The sequence below is a fragment of the Cavia porcellus genome, unplaced genomic scaffold, assembly GCF_034190915.1.
Source record: "Cavia porcellus strain 051 isolate PalLab524CR breed Dunkin Hartley unplaced genomic scaffold, mCavPor4.1 scaffold_4, whole genome shotgun sequence".
NCBI lineage: Eukaryota > Metazoa > Chordata > Mammalia > Rodentia > Caviidae > Cavia > Cavia porcellus.
The window spans coordinates 7,880,363-7,898,016 of record NW_026947487.1 but is presented as its reverse complement, the minus strand read 5'-3'; the positions used below and the strand labels follow the sequence as shown (position 1 = coordinate 7,898,016).

General features: G+C 37.1%; 1 protein-coding gene across 10 annotated transcripts in view; it reads right to left on the bottom strand.

The window, feature by feature from the left end:
• The window catches only part of Herc1 (HECT and RLD domain containing E3 ubiquitin protein ligase family member 1), a 224,833-nt gene that overhangs the window by 108,045 nt on the left and 99,134 nt on the right, over positions 1-17,654 (bottom strand). For all 10 annotated transcript variants that reach the window (XM_063246766.1, XM_063246775.1, XM_063246770.1 and 7 more), the window contains exons 13-19: positions 16,195-16,320; positions 14,881-15,102; positions 7,927-8,079; positions 7,671-7,803; positions 5,772-5,963; positions 3,582-3,803; positions 1,443-1,616 (exon numbers count right to left, since the gene is read on the bottom strand). In XM_063246766.1, coding sequence (XP_063102836.1) covers positions 1,443-1,616; positions 3,582-3,803; positions 5,772-5,963; positions 7,671-7,803; positions 7,927-8,079; positions 14,881-15,102; positions 16,195-16,320 — 1,222 coding nt within the window. The remainder of the gene's footprint in view (positions 1-1,442; positions 1,617-3,581; positions 3,804-5,771; positions 5,964-7,670; positions 7,804-7,926; positions 8,080-14,880; positions 15,103-16,194; positions 16,321-17,654) is intronic.

Sequence of the window (17,654 nt, the reverse complement as noted above, 5' to 3'; positions counted from 1 at the left end):
CCATGTGTGCACATCAGTATGGTACTGTCTAAACAGAGTAGATTCCAAATGGTAGTAGAAGATTTACTGTCTACCGTATCTCCAGATTGTCAAACTCTTTTCATATGATCGATTAACTGAATGCCTGTGCTACTTAAAAACAAACCAAGCCAGGCATGATGGCTCACAACTATAGTTTATCTTTCTGGGAAGCTGAGGCAGGAGGATCTCAAGTTCTATCTCAGCCTTAGCAACTTAGCAGTAACTTAGCAAGATTCTGTCTCAAAAACCAAAAGGAACTAGGGATATACCTTGGTGCGAAAGAATTGCATTCAAAGTCCAATACTGAAAAAAAAAATCTTTGCAAATATTAAGCACCAATTTAATTTTATTTGCTCCTAAAGACATCTATTCTGGAGAGATAAAAAGTTATAACCTGATTTTTCATATGTATAGATCAAAAATTTAAGTTCAGACTTACCTCCTTCAAAGGTAAAATACTGACAATACAAATGTCCTGATTTAAAACAAAACAAACTTTATAACCACAGAGGATTCTTAGAATGACAGATTATATTGACCTACCCATCTCAGATACGTAAGAAAATCGTCTGTCCCATGGCCTACTTACTATTCTGAAAATTGCCATGACTGACAAACAGGACTCCCTTTCAAGGAGGCTAAATTTTTTTTTTACTGGTACCAAGGATTGAACTCAACGACTGCACACTTGCAAGGCAGGTGCTTATGAAGGAGGCTAACTCTTAAAGGAGGATAACTCTTAAAAGTGCAAAGTACCATAACACCCTTTGCTCTGTTTCAAATGTAGGAGGGATAAGCCTTTCATGTGATTTTTAAAGTAGTAAGTTCTCTTAAAACACCATCACTGATGTTACATTCATTTTAATCAAGCATTGCAGAATATATAAATTCCATGCTATGTATATAATACAGAAATTGCTTTTATCCACCTTGTATTTATTTGTAATTTTTAAAGTTCTCACTGCAGTGTAACAAATGATGATGTGATATAAAAAATGTAACTGCACATTCCAAATAAATGATATAAAATTAGAATATATAAAAATGTATTTTAGAAAGTTTTTCTTCTCAATCATTTACTTTTTCCCTTCTAATAGGAATTGATACAATAAAATGAATAAATGATTCAGAAATAAGTTGGAAGGCATTTAATCTTCTGTTTGTCTGTTTAGATGCTTACCAAAAAAAAAAAAAAAAAAAAAAAAAAAAAGAAAGAAAGAAAGAAAGAAGAAAAAACACCCTAGGGTATTTTCTACAAAGAGAAAAACTGTCTTAAAATGTTGTTTATAAAGTGTTGTTCATAAAACGCCTTCTCTATAAAAAAGCAGTATTACGATTTCTGTGATTTTCTGCTTATACATGTCACATATGTACTTGCATTATGAGCAACATATTTACTCCCTTCATTCTCTTTATCTTACCTTTACTAACAGCGTAATCTTGCATGCTGATCCAAAGGCTACGGGCCGGCTCTTTAGAACAACCCAATGCCAAGTCTACATAGACAGCAATTTCAGGCCGCAATTTATAATCAAAAGGCTTCTGTTCTTCATTTCCAGAAAGAGCTACTTCTAACAGGCAACTCATACATTTATCTAAACAACAAATTCATATTAATGATTTCAAACCTCATACATTTTAGTGTAACACATAAAATCTTGCCATGTTTATTTAATACATGCAAAATTATATTTCAAGTCCTTTGCAGTACCAAGGTAAAGTCCTTTCATGTTTTTCAGTCAGAGGTAGATTCACTGTTCTTATTCCCAACAGAAGGATATGACACTCGGGGGAAGCTCTGGCACCTTGATGGGTAGAGGCTAGGGATGCGGAATGTCCAACCTGTGCAGCACAGTCCTGCATAACTAAAAAGTGCTGCTCCAAATGAAATGATATCCTCTTTGAGAAACATGTTAGGTTAGACAGGATTTTCTTTTTTCTCTAGACTTAAAGGAAAATAGTTAAAGAATGGTCCAAGAAAGACAGAAGATGCCATGAATACTTCCCTAATTGATGATTACATTTCTACAGGCAGCTCTCTCTCAACTTTTCAAAAAGGTATTTGGCATTCAAAGTTCACTTTCACATTTTAAAAAACAAAATGCTCTAAATGGTGCTTTGACAACTATTAAAATTCATACTGACCCAGAATATAATTGAATTATTATATACTTACAATTTCATAAGACAATACCATGTTTCTTTATACAAGCTTTTAAACCACATATCTATTTAATGGTTTTATGATTTTATAATTTAAAAACTGAAAACATTAAAAACAGTTGACTTTATTCATTTTAAGTCTAGTTATTTGAATGAAATAAATATAGCAGGAATACAGGGGAGACGCACACAGACATGTTTTCCCTTGGGAGATCATTTGGAAGGTAAAGAGGTAAAAATTGAGGGCACTAGAATTCTTTTTAGCATACAAAGTGTCTCTTGGTAATTTCAAGATATTGCTTTCTTTGATTTAACAGAAACATCTGTCTAGCATTCCATTGGCCATGGCCAAAATCATTTAGGGTGAATCACTTGGGTTGAATGTATACTTGTATTTGCAAAAGAAGAAAAATCTTCAACTTTCCTTTGCTCTTTGAACCCTCAAAGCAGATTCCTCTCATTTTGTCTTGGTCCCTCTCCCCACTCTTCTCTGTCTCTGTCTGTCTGTCTGTCTGTCTCTCTCTCTTGTCTTTGAGATAGTGTCTTGTGCAGTTTGGCCTAGCCTCGAGCTCCATTTTGTAGTCCAGGCTGGTTTCAAACTTGCAACAATCCTCCTGCCTCAGCCTCTCAAATGCAGATTACTGCTGTGAACCAACATGCCTTTTTTTTTCTTCTTCTTTTCTCTCACTTCCAGTCTTTCCTCCTATTTCTGTTTCTTTCCCTCTCCCCTGTTCTTGCTCTTACTTTCTTTTGCTGACACTCTTTGGGTCTCCTCCTCTTATCAGAGAAATAATGAATTTTAGGTCTAATTATACCATATCTATTCTGATTTACAATTTCAAAGAATCAAAATGAAAAGACCAGAGAGATTAAAGGACCATTCTCAAATAAATAAAGTAAGGTCATCTGTTGGGGAACAGGGTAAGTCCTCATGTTTGATCTGAGAAGTAGCCTGCCAATAAAGTAGAGAAATCAAGCTGAGGCAGGAAAGACAAACCTCAAAGACACTACAAACGAGGGGGGCGTGGGGAGACTATCACTCATGCACACTGTTAAATCACAAGACCTACTCCTACAGTGCTTTACTATATATGAAGCAGTTTTATGAAAAACACAACGAATCAAGCATTTCTCTATTTTGTAAGTTAGACTTGCTCAAAAACACAAGCAGTAAGTGATAAAATACAAAACAGTGAGATCAGATCTACACTTTGAGGGGAAGGGTACTCTTTTCACTACACCACTATGTAGGACTTTATTGCTTTATTCTGTGGTCTTCCCTAAAATGGTCAATTTTGCAATCATCCATCAGTTAGTTCTTTCAGCAAACTCAGAATATGAAAAAAATGGAAGTACAAATAAGCATGCATTTTAAATGCTGGAGAGAAGCCTATTACCTAGCTGAGGAGTGTCCATTTCAACTCCATCACTGAAAAGTGGTGTTTTCATCCAATAAGCAGTATCCTGTTCCTCTGGAGACACGGGGGAACCCTGAAGCATGCCGCCAAGACACCGTCCGATAAGGAGAGCAATTGTTCTTTCCAGGTCCACAAGCCACACCCAAGACTGAGCAGGCTGAGGTAATGGAACACCAGCAGGATCGATTACTTCTGGCCCTCCTAAAGACAAATCATTAGTGATCATATCTTCACTTGGCACTTTTAAGAGCCAAAGTTTTCTCATGGTTTTACTCTATCGCACTTCAATTAATTACTGAAGTAACCTAATTTTACCATGAAAACATAGAATTATGATTCACTGTGTCAACTTGAGAAGGAAAGAGATTTAACAAGTAACTCAGCAGTTTTACATCCTAGAGGACATACCCTTACCACTACAGGATGTTATTCACTGTGTCAACTTGAAAAGTTTAGAAGTTTAACTAAATGACTCAGCAGGGGACCAGGGACCTCACTTTGCAATCATTTTGAACCTGTGCAAGAGGACACCACAGAGATGGTGTAAGTGCAACATCCACCCAAAGATGGATAGCCTATTTACAATGTAAGGGAAGAAAAGAGGCTTATTCTCCCATTTTTTGCTCTTGTTGCTTTTACTGTCTTCTGCTGCCTTGAAGTGTTACCCCAGTGCCATGCTACCCGGCCTTGGAGCCAGCTGATTATGGACTAAAACCTTCAAAAATTGTGAGTTAAATAAACTCTTCCTTCTTTAAACTTTGGGTATGTTATCTCAGTAATGAGAGAAAAGTAACCAAGACGCATAAAATACTTTTTATATATATTCTCTGGTATACAAGCTAAATTAAAACAGAGAAGTACTACTAAATATAAACTTCCTTTATAAAACTCCTAACTTTAAGATAAACAATGAAATATTCTGCAGGAAGAATAAGGAAGCTTATTCAGGACAAATTAGGTAAATAAATTTGGCTTAAATATATTCTCATGGCTACACTATGTCTGTTAAAGTCAGACTAATAATTGTTTTCCTAACCATTACACGATTTTCCAATAGGGAAATTAATGTTTTCTTTGGTTGGGTTCAGCAGTATGCGAAAAGCATTAACAAAGATACACACTTGATTTATAGATAACTGCCCACTTCTAGTATGTCTGGGCTACCATGGTGGGTATCACCTTAACAGGGAGATGATTGGATAAAGCTTCACAATTTTACAGGACTGCAACAAAGCACAGGAACAACTTTAAAGCTTGCAACCAAGTCTAATGTCACTCAATGACCAGCTTTGTTCTATCTTGTCTACCTTCCCTCTACTACCTTGTCTTCTTCTTCTACCTTCCTTACTTTCCTCCTCTTTCCATTTCCTAATACTGTGGTCACCTTTCTATCATCATATTGCCGTTTTAAAAACTGAAACCATATATTTAAAAAATAAAGCTAGGGATATAGCTCAGCAGCATAAGTGCCTGCCTGGCAAGCACAAGGTCATGAGTTCAATTCCCAGTACCTCCCCACCACAAAAAGAAAGAAAGAAAGAACTTTTACATGGAATCCAGTAATGCACTGATGATTAAATGGACCATTATCTTTGAGTACCTCTAAGGTAAAATGATGCTAAATTATGACACAAGGCTTTCCTATTATACATCGTAAGATGCATCTCAATTTTTCCTATGTCAAAATTTGAAGAAAAAGGGGCTGGGGATTTAGCTCAGCGGCATAAGCGCCTGCCTTGCAAGCAGACAATCGTGAGTTCGATCCCTGGTACCGATAAAAAGGAAAAAGACCAAAAAAAAAAAAAAAAAAAAAAAAAATTGAAGAAAAAAAGGTCTTAGTGCCAGTAAAATACAGAATCCTAACCTAATGACAATAAGGATACTTTTTATGACTTTTATTTATACATAAGCATCTTTCTTCAGAGTCCCATGTCACTTGCCTAATTTAAACTTTTAGAAGATAATCTTTTTTTTTTTATCGGTACCGGGGATCGAACTCACAACCACCTGCTTGCAAGGCAGGTGCTTATACCGCTGAGCTAAATCCCCAGCCAGAAGATAATTTTTTGATTACACAAAACACCCATAATCAGACATGATTTGAGCTGATGCACACAAGAGGAGTATCTCCTCAAAAGCACTATTTACCCTTTCTCTACCTTTACTTACCATGAAGAGGCCACTGTAACTCTTGGTCTTCTAGAAGAGCAGCAGCTGGCAGGAGTCTATTAAGGCAATCAAGAGGTGGCAAGAGATCCAGGAGGTAACTCAACAGGGGACGAGCCACTGACACTGGGAGTAACAGTAGGGAGTTAACAATCTGGCAGAGCATACTGCCTGCAGCTGAGACGTATATCACATCTATAAGGGGCAAGAAATGCAACATAAACAACTATTTCAGACAAAAATAAATGGAAGAAAAACTACTTTGGTTTGGAACAAAGTAGACTAAGCTGAAAACTCTTTATTGAACATTCCCTGCTAGCTGGTACCATACTAATTTCTGTACACTAGCAAAAAGAGCTTTGTTATATTTGTATTATACCAAAATACCTGTAACGTGGCCTTACTGTTCTGTATACGGTTTTCCCCGCCTCTGGGTGACCTAACGGATATGTTAATCAATGCTCTCCTCTGTAAAGAATTGTGAGTCCCTGGGAACCAAACCTAGTTGATATGTTAACCATTGTTGCCCTCTATAAGTAACAGATGTGGTACTAAAATAAGCTAACAAAAGATTGTTAATTACTGCTAGACTAAAATATTTCCTTAGCAGATTTCCTGATCCAGGCCCATAACCCCTTACTTTGTAAACTTTGATATATACATAAAGGCTGCAAGCTTTTGAGGACAACACACAGCTTTTGCAATCTCCAACTGCACTGTGTCGCTGGGCCCAGGATAAAATAAATCAGTGCTGCTTTTTAAAATATGTTTTTGCCTCATTTTAAACTCGAGTTTGGGGGCTCGTTTGTGGATTACAAGACTAATATTTATTCACTTTCAGATTGTACCACCAATAGACACTTTGTAGGAAAGCATACCTCTTTCATGCCAATCAATTCAAAAGGTTGTAATTGTTTGAACATACATTATGAATTTCTCATTCATTTGGAAATTGACTGAAACATTTATTGAGTTACCTGCAAGACCAAGCACCACTCTAGGCAAAGATGATATATAGCCATAACCAAAGCAGCCAAAACTTTCTGCCCTTGTGGTTACTTTATAGTTTTAGAAACTTTTTAAGTATTTTTGAAATGTTTTTATTACAGGCAGAGATTTTAAATCACATTTGTTTAAATGTTTCATTGTATTTAGGACTGGAAGGAGCATTCAAAATGAGTTCAGTGTGAAGATGCTTAATTTTAGTTCCTTGTGGAACAACCACATGGAGATACCTAATCAGAGGTGGTTTCAGTTCTTCAGCTCATTTATTTCTTTCCTTAGCAGGGAAACTTCAGAGATGAGATGGTTTGATACAGACATGCTGGATTTTAGTTAGGCAAATGTTCTAGTGCTCAGGAAAGGAATTCTCACATTGAAGTCAGTAACACCTATAGTGGTTAAAGGACTCTGAGATTAGATAAAACCATTCAGAAAGGAAAAGAGGGCTGAAAACAGATTCACAAGATCCTTGACATGAAAGGCACTGTTGAAGCAAGAGGGGCCTATCAGAGCTCATGGAAAAATAGTGGTCAGAGAGATGAAAAAAAAAAAAAAAAGGACTGTGATCACACAGAAGATCATGGAAGAAAGCTTTCCAGAAGGAAAAATTGACACTGGCAAACGCTTGAGCAAGATAAAGAAATAGAAGAAAATAATAACACATTATACCATTTGAAATTAATCTTTTGGATTTTACACCATCCATTGCCTATAAATTAAGCCTTTATCATGTCAGTTAGACTCTTCTAGTGCTATCATTACCCTAAACCAAGATTAAAGAAATATTCAATAAAAAGATTCAAGACAATTCTTCTTGTACTAGGAGGCTGCATACCCTCAAGGGTTAATAATTATTACTTTTAAACTACTCATTAGATGGCAATTCAACACCAAACAAACCTCTTAATTTTTCTCCAACACTGCCATTCCAAGGACTTTCTTTGAGCAGATTTGCAGAACGGGAGTAAATATCTGTGGCATGAGGCAACAAGAGCTGCAGATGTTTATGAAGCAATGCCACACTGCTTGAGTTCTAAGGAGAAAAAAGTTCCTTAATTATTATGGTAAAATACTCAAGGTATGAAATGATGGCACACCCAAATACACAAGTTTCAAGGTCCTGATAGATGTCCGTAAAAAACAAAGAATCACATACCTCACTAATGTTATTAATATGGCAAAACGCCAGTAGCTGTTTCTGTAATGAACACAGCAGTTCATGAAGATGAGCAGGCTGACTGTTCTCTGATGATGATGTTCCAAGTAGAAATTTATCACTATTCTTTTCTAGCTCTCCAAATGCTTGATCCTAAAAGGACATGTTAAAGATTATATTTGAAAGGCTTCCAAATGAAAGTAATGCCTATCATGAAAGATTCTGATTTAAAAGGTATTATGTTCTTTCTCCCATTACCAATTTCTTTTCCCCAGCTCTGGGATTGAACCCAGGGCCTTTGTATGAAGCTACAAGTACTTTTCAAGCCCTTTTAAATATTTCACTTTGTGACAAAGGTCTACCTCAGCTGGGCATGCTAGGCTTGGACTTGCAATCTTCCTGGCCCAGGACCCTGGAAGTGCTGAGATTACAGGTATATGCCAACATACCTGCCTCAATTATCAATGTTTTGATCTTTGCTATAATTCTTGTAATAAACTAGTAGAAAGAAAAGTTTCGATTTGTTTTTTCAATTTAAGAAGTAACATACACTTAACTCTAACATCTTTGAAAATATAGAAAACAAGAAAAAGGAGTGAGCAACTAATCAAAGCAACACATATTGGGGTGAGGGATGAGCTCAGAAGCACGAGCACCTTCCTGGTAAGCACAAAATCTTGAGTTCAATTCCTGGTACAAAAAAAAAAAAAAAAAAAAAAAAGAAAGAAAAAGAAAAAGACAACATATTAAACATTTTTAAGCTATTCCTTTACAGATCTTCTTTGTAAAGGTTTTATTTCCACATGCTTATAGATTTCTAAGAACATAGAGGGGTTGGGGATTTAGCTCAGTGGCATAAGTACCTGCCTTACAAGCGCGCAGTCATGAGTTCGATCCCTGGCACTGATTTAAAAAAAAAAAAAAGGCCGGATGTGGTGGCACATGCCTATGATCCCAGCACTCAAGACTACACAGTGAGTTCAAGGTCAGCCTGCACTATGTAGTGAGACCCTGTTTCAAAAACAAAAATAAAAACTGAAACAAAAAGTAAATAAATGGACTAAAGAAACATGACAACTAAAAAAGTTGCACTACAGACTAAATTTCAAGGCTAATTTCTGGCTGCGGCACTCAGGGCTCAAAATAAAATATATGGTCAAAGAAAAATCTAAAACCCGAGGCTCTCCAGGACCAACCATGCTTAAGGTGCAGCACGAAAGGGCACTGGGTACAAGATTGCCTTGACCCATGGCCACCACTGGGATCCTGTCCCATCTGCAAACAAGAGGGTCACTGCAAGTACAACTGCTCTGTCCACCAGAAAGCAGGTAAGTCATCAAACTCTCTGCCCTTATAGGAGATTATGTCACCACTGACACTGAACTCATCGCTCAATGACCTGCTCAGTTTTGCCCCTGAAGAGGATTGAGGGGGCTGAGTGAGGGCCCATGGCCCCAACCAAGGTATCTCTCTCAGAGCCCTAAGTCTTGCTGGATATCTCAGGTAAAACCTTGTCTTTTCTTTCCAACACGGGGGCCACCTACAGTGTTTTACCTGCGTTCTCAGGCTAATGTACCTGGTCTACAGTCTCCATTATGGGGGCTGACAGCCAACCTACACAACCTCTCCAGACAGAACCTACCCCTTGCAGATTCCAAACCCTTTTCTTTTTTTTTTTTTTTAATATTTTTTTTAATTTTTTATTTAAGGAGAAAAGAAAAAAAAACATTGAAGGGGTACAAGTTATACAGATTTACAGAAGAAAAAAATGCGCAGTAGGAAATCACTAGTTAATGGATTACATATTGCCATCTTAGAAATAATTGTTCAAGTTACAAAATTAAAGCTTGTAGAGTGGACATTTCAACATTGATACTGCAAACAGTTCTGTTCAATGATCCAATAAAACTCTGTGATATCATTTTCTATTTTATACACTTAAATATACATGCAGTTATATAGTTTAGAGCACTTTCTTTTCTTCTCTTTTGTACAATGACTATTACACATTTTGGGTTTCATTGCTCCCACGGTTCTTATTGCTTTTTTGGAAGAGAGTAAAACCAAATGTGACATAACAGAACAGAATCGGTCAAGTCAAAAGGGTGGACATAATAGATAATATAAAAACATAATACAAGGTGATCAACAATGGTTACCATAATGCCTCCCGCTAACTCTAATAGTATTGCCTATATCATTAGTTGTAATACAATTGAACAAAACAGTAAAGAACAAAACCGACAAAACCAAAACATTGGAGACTTTGTAGGTCTTCAAAAGTAGATAAAAGTCAACGAGAATGGGCGTTATAATGAATCTCATTATCTTCTCAGCTGATGCCTAAACTTTCGAACCTGATATTATCCAGCAAAACAGAATAGAGGAACCTCAGTCAAAAACAAGATGGTGAGAGTAATACAGGGCTTCAAATCAAGATAATAGAAAGTCAAAGTGGGTTACTATATTATATCCTGCTATTTTTTTCCCTTTAATTAAATGGATAAAAATAAAAAAGTAAATAATGGAGTGGAGATTGAGAAAAAAGAGGGCATAAAAGTGAAACAGGGCAGATCAAAACATAACCATTTAAGCAGAATAGTGTTTCACCACCAGATAATTCCGACCCAAAAGTAGTTACCATATAGACTCTTTCCTTGAAGTCCTTGAGTACAACTTCGTATACTGTAGCATTAAGTATATCAAAACAATGTAAAACCATTTAAGAGAATGACAGCATTATAGAGTATTTAGAATCGACTAACAGAAAATGAACAATGGTTTCTGTATATTCTCCTTGTCTTTAAAAGGTTTTTGCTTATACTATCGTACATAATAAAATCCAATAAGATACAACCTGTTTAGACCATTGGAGACAGAAGAACAAAAGCTAGATGAGACTTCAAAACAAGATGGTACTAAATCAGTATTACCTATTAAGATGTCATTTTCTCCAAAATAGCTGTTCCTATCATCCAATCTTCTCTGCCTCATTTCTGTTGAGCTCTTTTTCTGTCAGTAGCTGTCAGTTTGTCTTCTTCATTTTGTTCTCTGCTCCATTCGTTGTGGCCTCCCCGCCACTATTTCTGGGTTCTTTGTATTTTTCTTTTTTTAGAATATCCTGCAATACTTTCTGTAGGGTTGAATTGGTGGTTGCAAATTCCCCCAGTTCCTCTTTATCCTGGAAGCACCTCGTTTTTCCATCAATTTCCAGGGACAGTTGTGCAGGATATCTCAATCTTGGCTGGAGATTATTATCTTTCAAAGCTTGAATTATTTCCCCCCATGCTCTTCGTGATTTGATGGTTTGTGCAGAGAAATCTGCTGTAATTCTGATGGGTGTTCCCTTGTAAGTGGTCTGTTTCTTGTCTCTTACAGCTTTTAATATTCTGTTCTTGTATTGAATTTCTGGAATTTTTATTATTATATGCCTGGGTGTTTCTCTGTTAGGGTTGTAGGTAGCTGGGGTCCTGTATGCCTCATACATCTGAGTATCTTTACCTTTTGCTAAATTAGGAAAATTCTCCTGGATTATTTCTGTGAGTAGCTTTTGTAGTTCACTTGTTTGTGTCCCTACTTCTTCTTTTATGTTCTTAATCCTTAAGTTATGGCTCCTCTTATCATCTTCTTGTCTTTGTATTATTGCTGTTTGTTTCTTTGTTATTTTTAAGAAGTTTTTCATTTCATTCTCCCATATTACAAGTCTGCCCTCCAGTTCAGATAGTCTGTCCTTAGTTTCTTTCAAGCTGTTATGCCAGTCTTGGATAGACTTCTTAATTTCTTGATAGTCCCCTTTGAACCTGCTTCACATACTCAATGCTTTCTCTGTTTTCTCCATCAAGCAATTCTCCCCTCTTTTTCTGTTCTTCCATTCCACCATCTGTTTTTTCCTGGGTGGTGCTTAGCATTTCTCTAACTATTCTGCATACTTCTAGCTTCAGGTTGTTGATAACTTCATTCCTGAATTGGTCTATGAGGCTCTCTATATGGCGCTTAATGTATATTGGTGCGGTGTCCACTATTGCCTGTTTCTCAGAATTGGGGGCCAAGGAGCCTTTCTTGTTGCTTCCCTTCCCCATATTTTCTGTTCCTTATAAAATGCAAGCTTACATAGGAGGCCCGGCTTCCCTGCCTGTCAGCCACAGCCTGATCAAATTGCGCTGGCTCGGTGTTCCCGCCCACCGCTGCGCACCAGGGAGTTGCGGAGGAGGCAGCCTACGCGGGAGTCAGTCGCTCCTCCGGGCCACCGTCAGGCTCTGGGATCTGGGTTAGGCCAGCCTACTGAGTCCGCCCGCAGTGTCACTCAGGCCAGGCGCTTTTCACCAATCCCGTCCGAGAGGGGAATGTGTGGCTGGAGTTGCCACCGCGCCCTGCTCTTACAGGACTGCCCGAGCCCAGAAAGTCCTCCGCTGGAGTCAAACTGTGGTAGGGGGTCAGTTTCTCTCACTCACCTCGCCACCAGTCAGTTTTCGTGTACACCTCCTTGTCTGTCCTGTTTTCGACTCCGTTCGCAGACTCCTGTTCCCAGAGCTTCTGCGCATCTCTCCTTGCCAAGCTGCTGTGGAGGCAGCCAGCCACTGGGCGGCGGGAAACCCAAATCACGGTTTCCAATGGCGCAGGGTCGAGCCTCCACACCGAGTCTTTTCTGTTCCTATTTTAGCGCCAGGACTGTATTCTAAGTTGGTTTCTCTCAGCCCAGTTCGTTCCTGAGTCAGCAGAGCATATCTCTACCGGTTCATGTCTCCTTAGTCCGCATCATTCTTGGCCTCTGAGCTGAGCCTTTCAGAGAGCCTCCGGTAGTTGCTGTTGTCTGTCCGCCATGTTCTCCCGGAAGTCAAACCCTTTTCTTCATACAAAACTTTTTGTCGTCCCAACTCGTTCTGTACCCCTTTTAAGCAGAGAGCTCTCCAAAAGCTCAATTTCTCTTATACTTTCTCTCTCCCTTTGGCTCTCAACTGAACCAAAAAAACCTAACAACTAAATACAATATGTGATTCTGGACCAAATACTGACCTGGGAGGGAAATTGCTATAGAAGATACTGCCAGGACAATTATTAACAGTTTACTCCTACCATCCTGGAGCAGCACATTTGTCTCTACACTATCCGGAACGCTGCTCATACAGGTGTCATTTGAACCAGTCAATTCCTGTCTTATAAAAATTAACCAAAAAAAATGCACTGTATGACCATGCTATATTTAAATAATTGGGCTGTGTTTTAATTTTAGCTGAAATTTAAACACAGGCTATACATTAGGTAATAGCTCAATTACCCTAAGAAAATAATTACTAGTATTTTTTGGTCTGTTTCATGTTTACATAAAACTGCATAGTCTATTTTTAGCCTGTTCCTTTCCAAAAGAATTACAAATCTTTCTATACTGTTCGCTCTCTTTTGGGGGGGGGGCAGGGTACTGAGGATTGAACTCAGGGTCTTGTGCATGCTAGCAAGCACTCTACCACTGAGCTACATGCCCAGACTCATAGATTTATTTATTTTGGGCCAACATTTCTACAAACCACATGTGTATAAAATTTAAGTTATAAGATTCTATTGACCACATATATCATTACTTACTGAACCATTCCTCTATTTAAGTATTTCCATTATTTCTAATTTTTATTATCAATAACTTGAATATTTTTACCCACACAATTCAGTCTAGGTTTACAATATGACTATGAGAACATTTTAAGGCCCTTGCTTATAAACTGACAATAACACTATTATTTTTAAAGTCTTAAAACATAACAAATTGGTTTAAATTGTATTTTAGATAAACAATAATTTATAATTTTAATTCAAAAGTGACTCATATTTTATCTCCTTTTCCATAAAGCATTCACATTTAACTCAGCCAATCATAAGAAAACAACTGCTTTAATATAGCAAACAGGCTCTGTAGAAGTGTGGGAAAAAATTTCAGTCATTAACAAATGCACAAACTATTAACATCACCCCTGTCCAATTTGTAGCCATTACTTCCTAAAAATACCAAACATCACATGCAATTCACATTCCTAGGCAAAAAAGAAAATAATTCTGCAGGAACAATTTTCAGACCTAGTCAATAGCCTTTTACTGTGGGCAGAACATAGCACTAGACTTATACAAGGAAAAAACAATATATAAACCCAGTCCTATAGACGACAACATGAAATTATATACAAATGATTTGAAGTTAAGCCACTTATCCCAAAAGTGCTTAGCAATATAGGTGTATGCTACTATACTCAATCACATGGTTAGATGAACAAGGCTCCCTAAAATGGCAAACCTTAAAGAAGTCAGATTGGTAAAAAAGAACAATCAGGACACAAGTGTACCATGTACAAATGGAAAAGATACACCAGTAAGAAAGGTACTGACAAGAATGGTGCATGAGCCAATGATGAAAGATGACTGAAGGGCTTTTTAATACAGAGAGATTATTCCAGCAATAAAATCCTGAAAAGAAAGCAGCAATACTGACAACAGCTACAACACAGTTATTAGTGTTGGATCAATAATGACTAAGCTTGATCTAAAATAGCTACTTGTGGGGGGAAGGGATGGATTTAAGAAACAGAAAGAAGGAATTAATGGCACTCTAATATACATAGTGTGATGGGACCTACTGTCTCCTCTTCTACTAACCAGTCCATTCTTAGTACAACTGAATTATAACATTGTACCCCCTTGTTCATTATTTTCTTTAAATTTTTTGACAGTTTTTATCTGCTTATTCTTTGTTAACATGAAAAAGGCTGGTAAAATTCTAACATTAATCTCTCTGTAATTCTCAAATACATTTCACTGAGGCCTCATAATATTTCATAAGACCTGATTCATGTCTCTCTTTGGGGAAATGGGAAGGTTATATTTTAAGTTTTTAAAGGTCAAAATACTTTAACGTGAGGAGATACTACTTTATTTCTTTATTTATTTTATTGCAATGAAAAAGCAACTTACTGTATAAAATCCTAAATTTCTTAAGAGAGTTTTCATCAAAATCTCAGCCAGATGGGTGTCGGGATGGCAGCTCTGAGTGCCATAGGGCTGATCTGACAGGTTTCCATAGCCAGTGCACACAGCAGAGAGGTCAGTGGCATCAGAGGGCGAGCTATAGCCAAGTAGGGAGGCGACATGTGTATGATCCTGCAAACTTGTCAGAATGATGTCCAGTTGCATTCTCTAAAGAGCAATGAAACAGGAATACATGGATAGCTTACAACATGCTGATGAGAAAGAAAAAGGATCTAGGAAAATATACTAATTATGCTAACTAATCTATGTAATAACCTGATTAAACAATAATCTGCAGGAAGTATATAATTATAAGAAAAACTATCTAATTAATACTGTTTAGAAAAATATAACTTAATGGCTTAGTGTATCCTTCTTATAATACTTAAAACTCTTAGCTAAAGTGGCATACTGTGCATCATAATTTAAGTACTACAAATAGGAATAGGAAATGCCAACAGACAAATTATAAGTGTTATTTCAAAGGATTGCCAATGACTACTTATTTAAATGTTTAAAATAAATCATCTGAAACTTAAACTAATACAAAATACTCACTGGAAACCATCTGTGGATATCTATTGTAAGTACCATTTTTCCTCATATCTGTATCTCTAGATTTGATTCTTCTCTTTTTTTTTTCCTGTCTTTTTGAGATAGAGTTTCACTGTGTAGTTCAGGCTGGCCTTGAACTCACTTTGTAGCCCAGATTGCCCTCGAATTCCTAGTGACCTGCCTGTCTCAGCCATCCGAATGCTGGGAACACAGGCATGTGTCACCACACCTGGCCATTCTAAATTTGATTCTATTTGGTACAGCAAAATATACTTATTTCAATATACCTAAGAGAAGTGAAAAATAAGAATATTTATATCTTTAAATAAATACTTTTCCTTAATGGTCATCTTTTGCTTTTTAGATAAACAATTGCATTCAAAGTCTGTCAATGGAACCAACAGCAGTAGCACATAGCTTTGGTTTTAATTCAACAAACTACAAATAAACCAAAGAATCAGAGGGATGACACAGCAATCAACACTGGGGAAATCAGTTGTTATTTTAGTAATTAGTCCCAAATAATTTATTATTTGCGTTACCTGTAATCACTAAACATCTGCAATTCTTCCAACATATAACATTAAACAACCAGATACATCAAGTATTGCCCCATGAACACATGGCCATTGATCAGCTTATTTTCCTCTCACTCCAATGTCTTATGATACAACCAGTTTACTTAGATGCTGCACAAAGGCTTACCTGTCCTTTAGATAAGCTTTCCCATCTATCAGGCCCTTGGGGTAAAAGAGAATGAAGTAACTCCATCCGTTCTCTTAATGGAGGTAATAGCATGGTTGCTCCTACTGACAGAGTTTCAATTACCACCTAATATCAAAAAAGAAAACAGTATTCATTTAATGAATGAATGCTGTTTGTCCCTTAAATAAAAAACACATGAAAAGTGAATCTATTATTATCATGAAAGTCTAAAGAAGGTAGCATGTGGGGAAAAAAAACATGCAAATCCTTCTCTAGATATCTTTAAAAAGTCGAGAACACAAACTCTGAATTTGTTACAACATAATCATCACCCAACAAATATTTAAGGTTCAGTTTACAGTGCTGGGTAAAGAAAGAACTGTGCAAAGTGATACAGAAGAGTAAGGTTCCATTTTCATAAGAATATAATCGGATGGGGCAGGGCTTGAACAAGTAATTGTGAAAAGAGTCACACAAGAAAAGTTACAAAGCAGTGAGAATTTCTGTGAACACATATATGAAGGAACTGCAAGCAGCATGGCCCACAGCTCCTGAAGGTCATTAGGTATTTAAAAATCACGGTTACCAGTTTTAGTCACATAAAGATCCAGGCAGAGAGAATAGTATAAGGAATAGCTAGCTTCACTATCTTAACCTCTATAGGTCATGATTTCTTCATTAACAAAATCAGAGTGTCAGTCTAGATAAACACTAAAGGGCTTTTAGTTTTAGTAACTTCTCTATTAGTCAATGTTTCTGCTTACTTGGATTATATAATATAATGATGAAAAATTCAATTGCACAATAATGGTAATTCTTCTAATAGAAAACATTGCTCTCCAACGGCTAAGAATTGGAAGAACCTTTAAAGATTTCCTCTGGTTACTATAATCAAACTAACTCTAGCTACAGAAATTCAACAAAGGTGAGTAGGATTAAGGAACAAATAAATGTATTCTATTTCCAAAAGCGCTTTTAAAAGGACAGATGGAGGGGCTGGGGATTTAGCTCAGCGGCATAAGCGCCTGCCTTGCAAGCAGGTAGTCGTGAGTTCGATCCCAGGTACTGATAAAAAGGAAAAAAAAAAAAAAAAGAAAAGGACAGATGGCAGAAGAGAACTTCATACAAAAAGATCAAAAATGAAAAAAGTGGTAAGGGGAAACAGCATCAAAACTTTGGAACAGTGGCTGGGGATTTAGCTCAGCCGCATAAGCGCCTGCCTTGCAAGTGTGCGGTCGTGAGTTCCTGGTACCGAAAAAACCAAAAAAAAGTCCTAGAGGCTCAGGTATTTTTGCAACAGTAGCTAAGGGAGGGGCTTAAAACTAAAGAATTAGCTAAAAACTGGGTGAGATAAGGAGCACACTTGAGGGTAGTAATACAGAACTGAGTGCAGAGGAATTCATAAGATACATTGCTCAGTCTGAGTATTGAGACATCTGAGCTCTTCTGCCCACCACAGA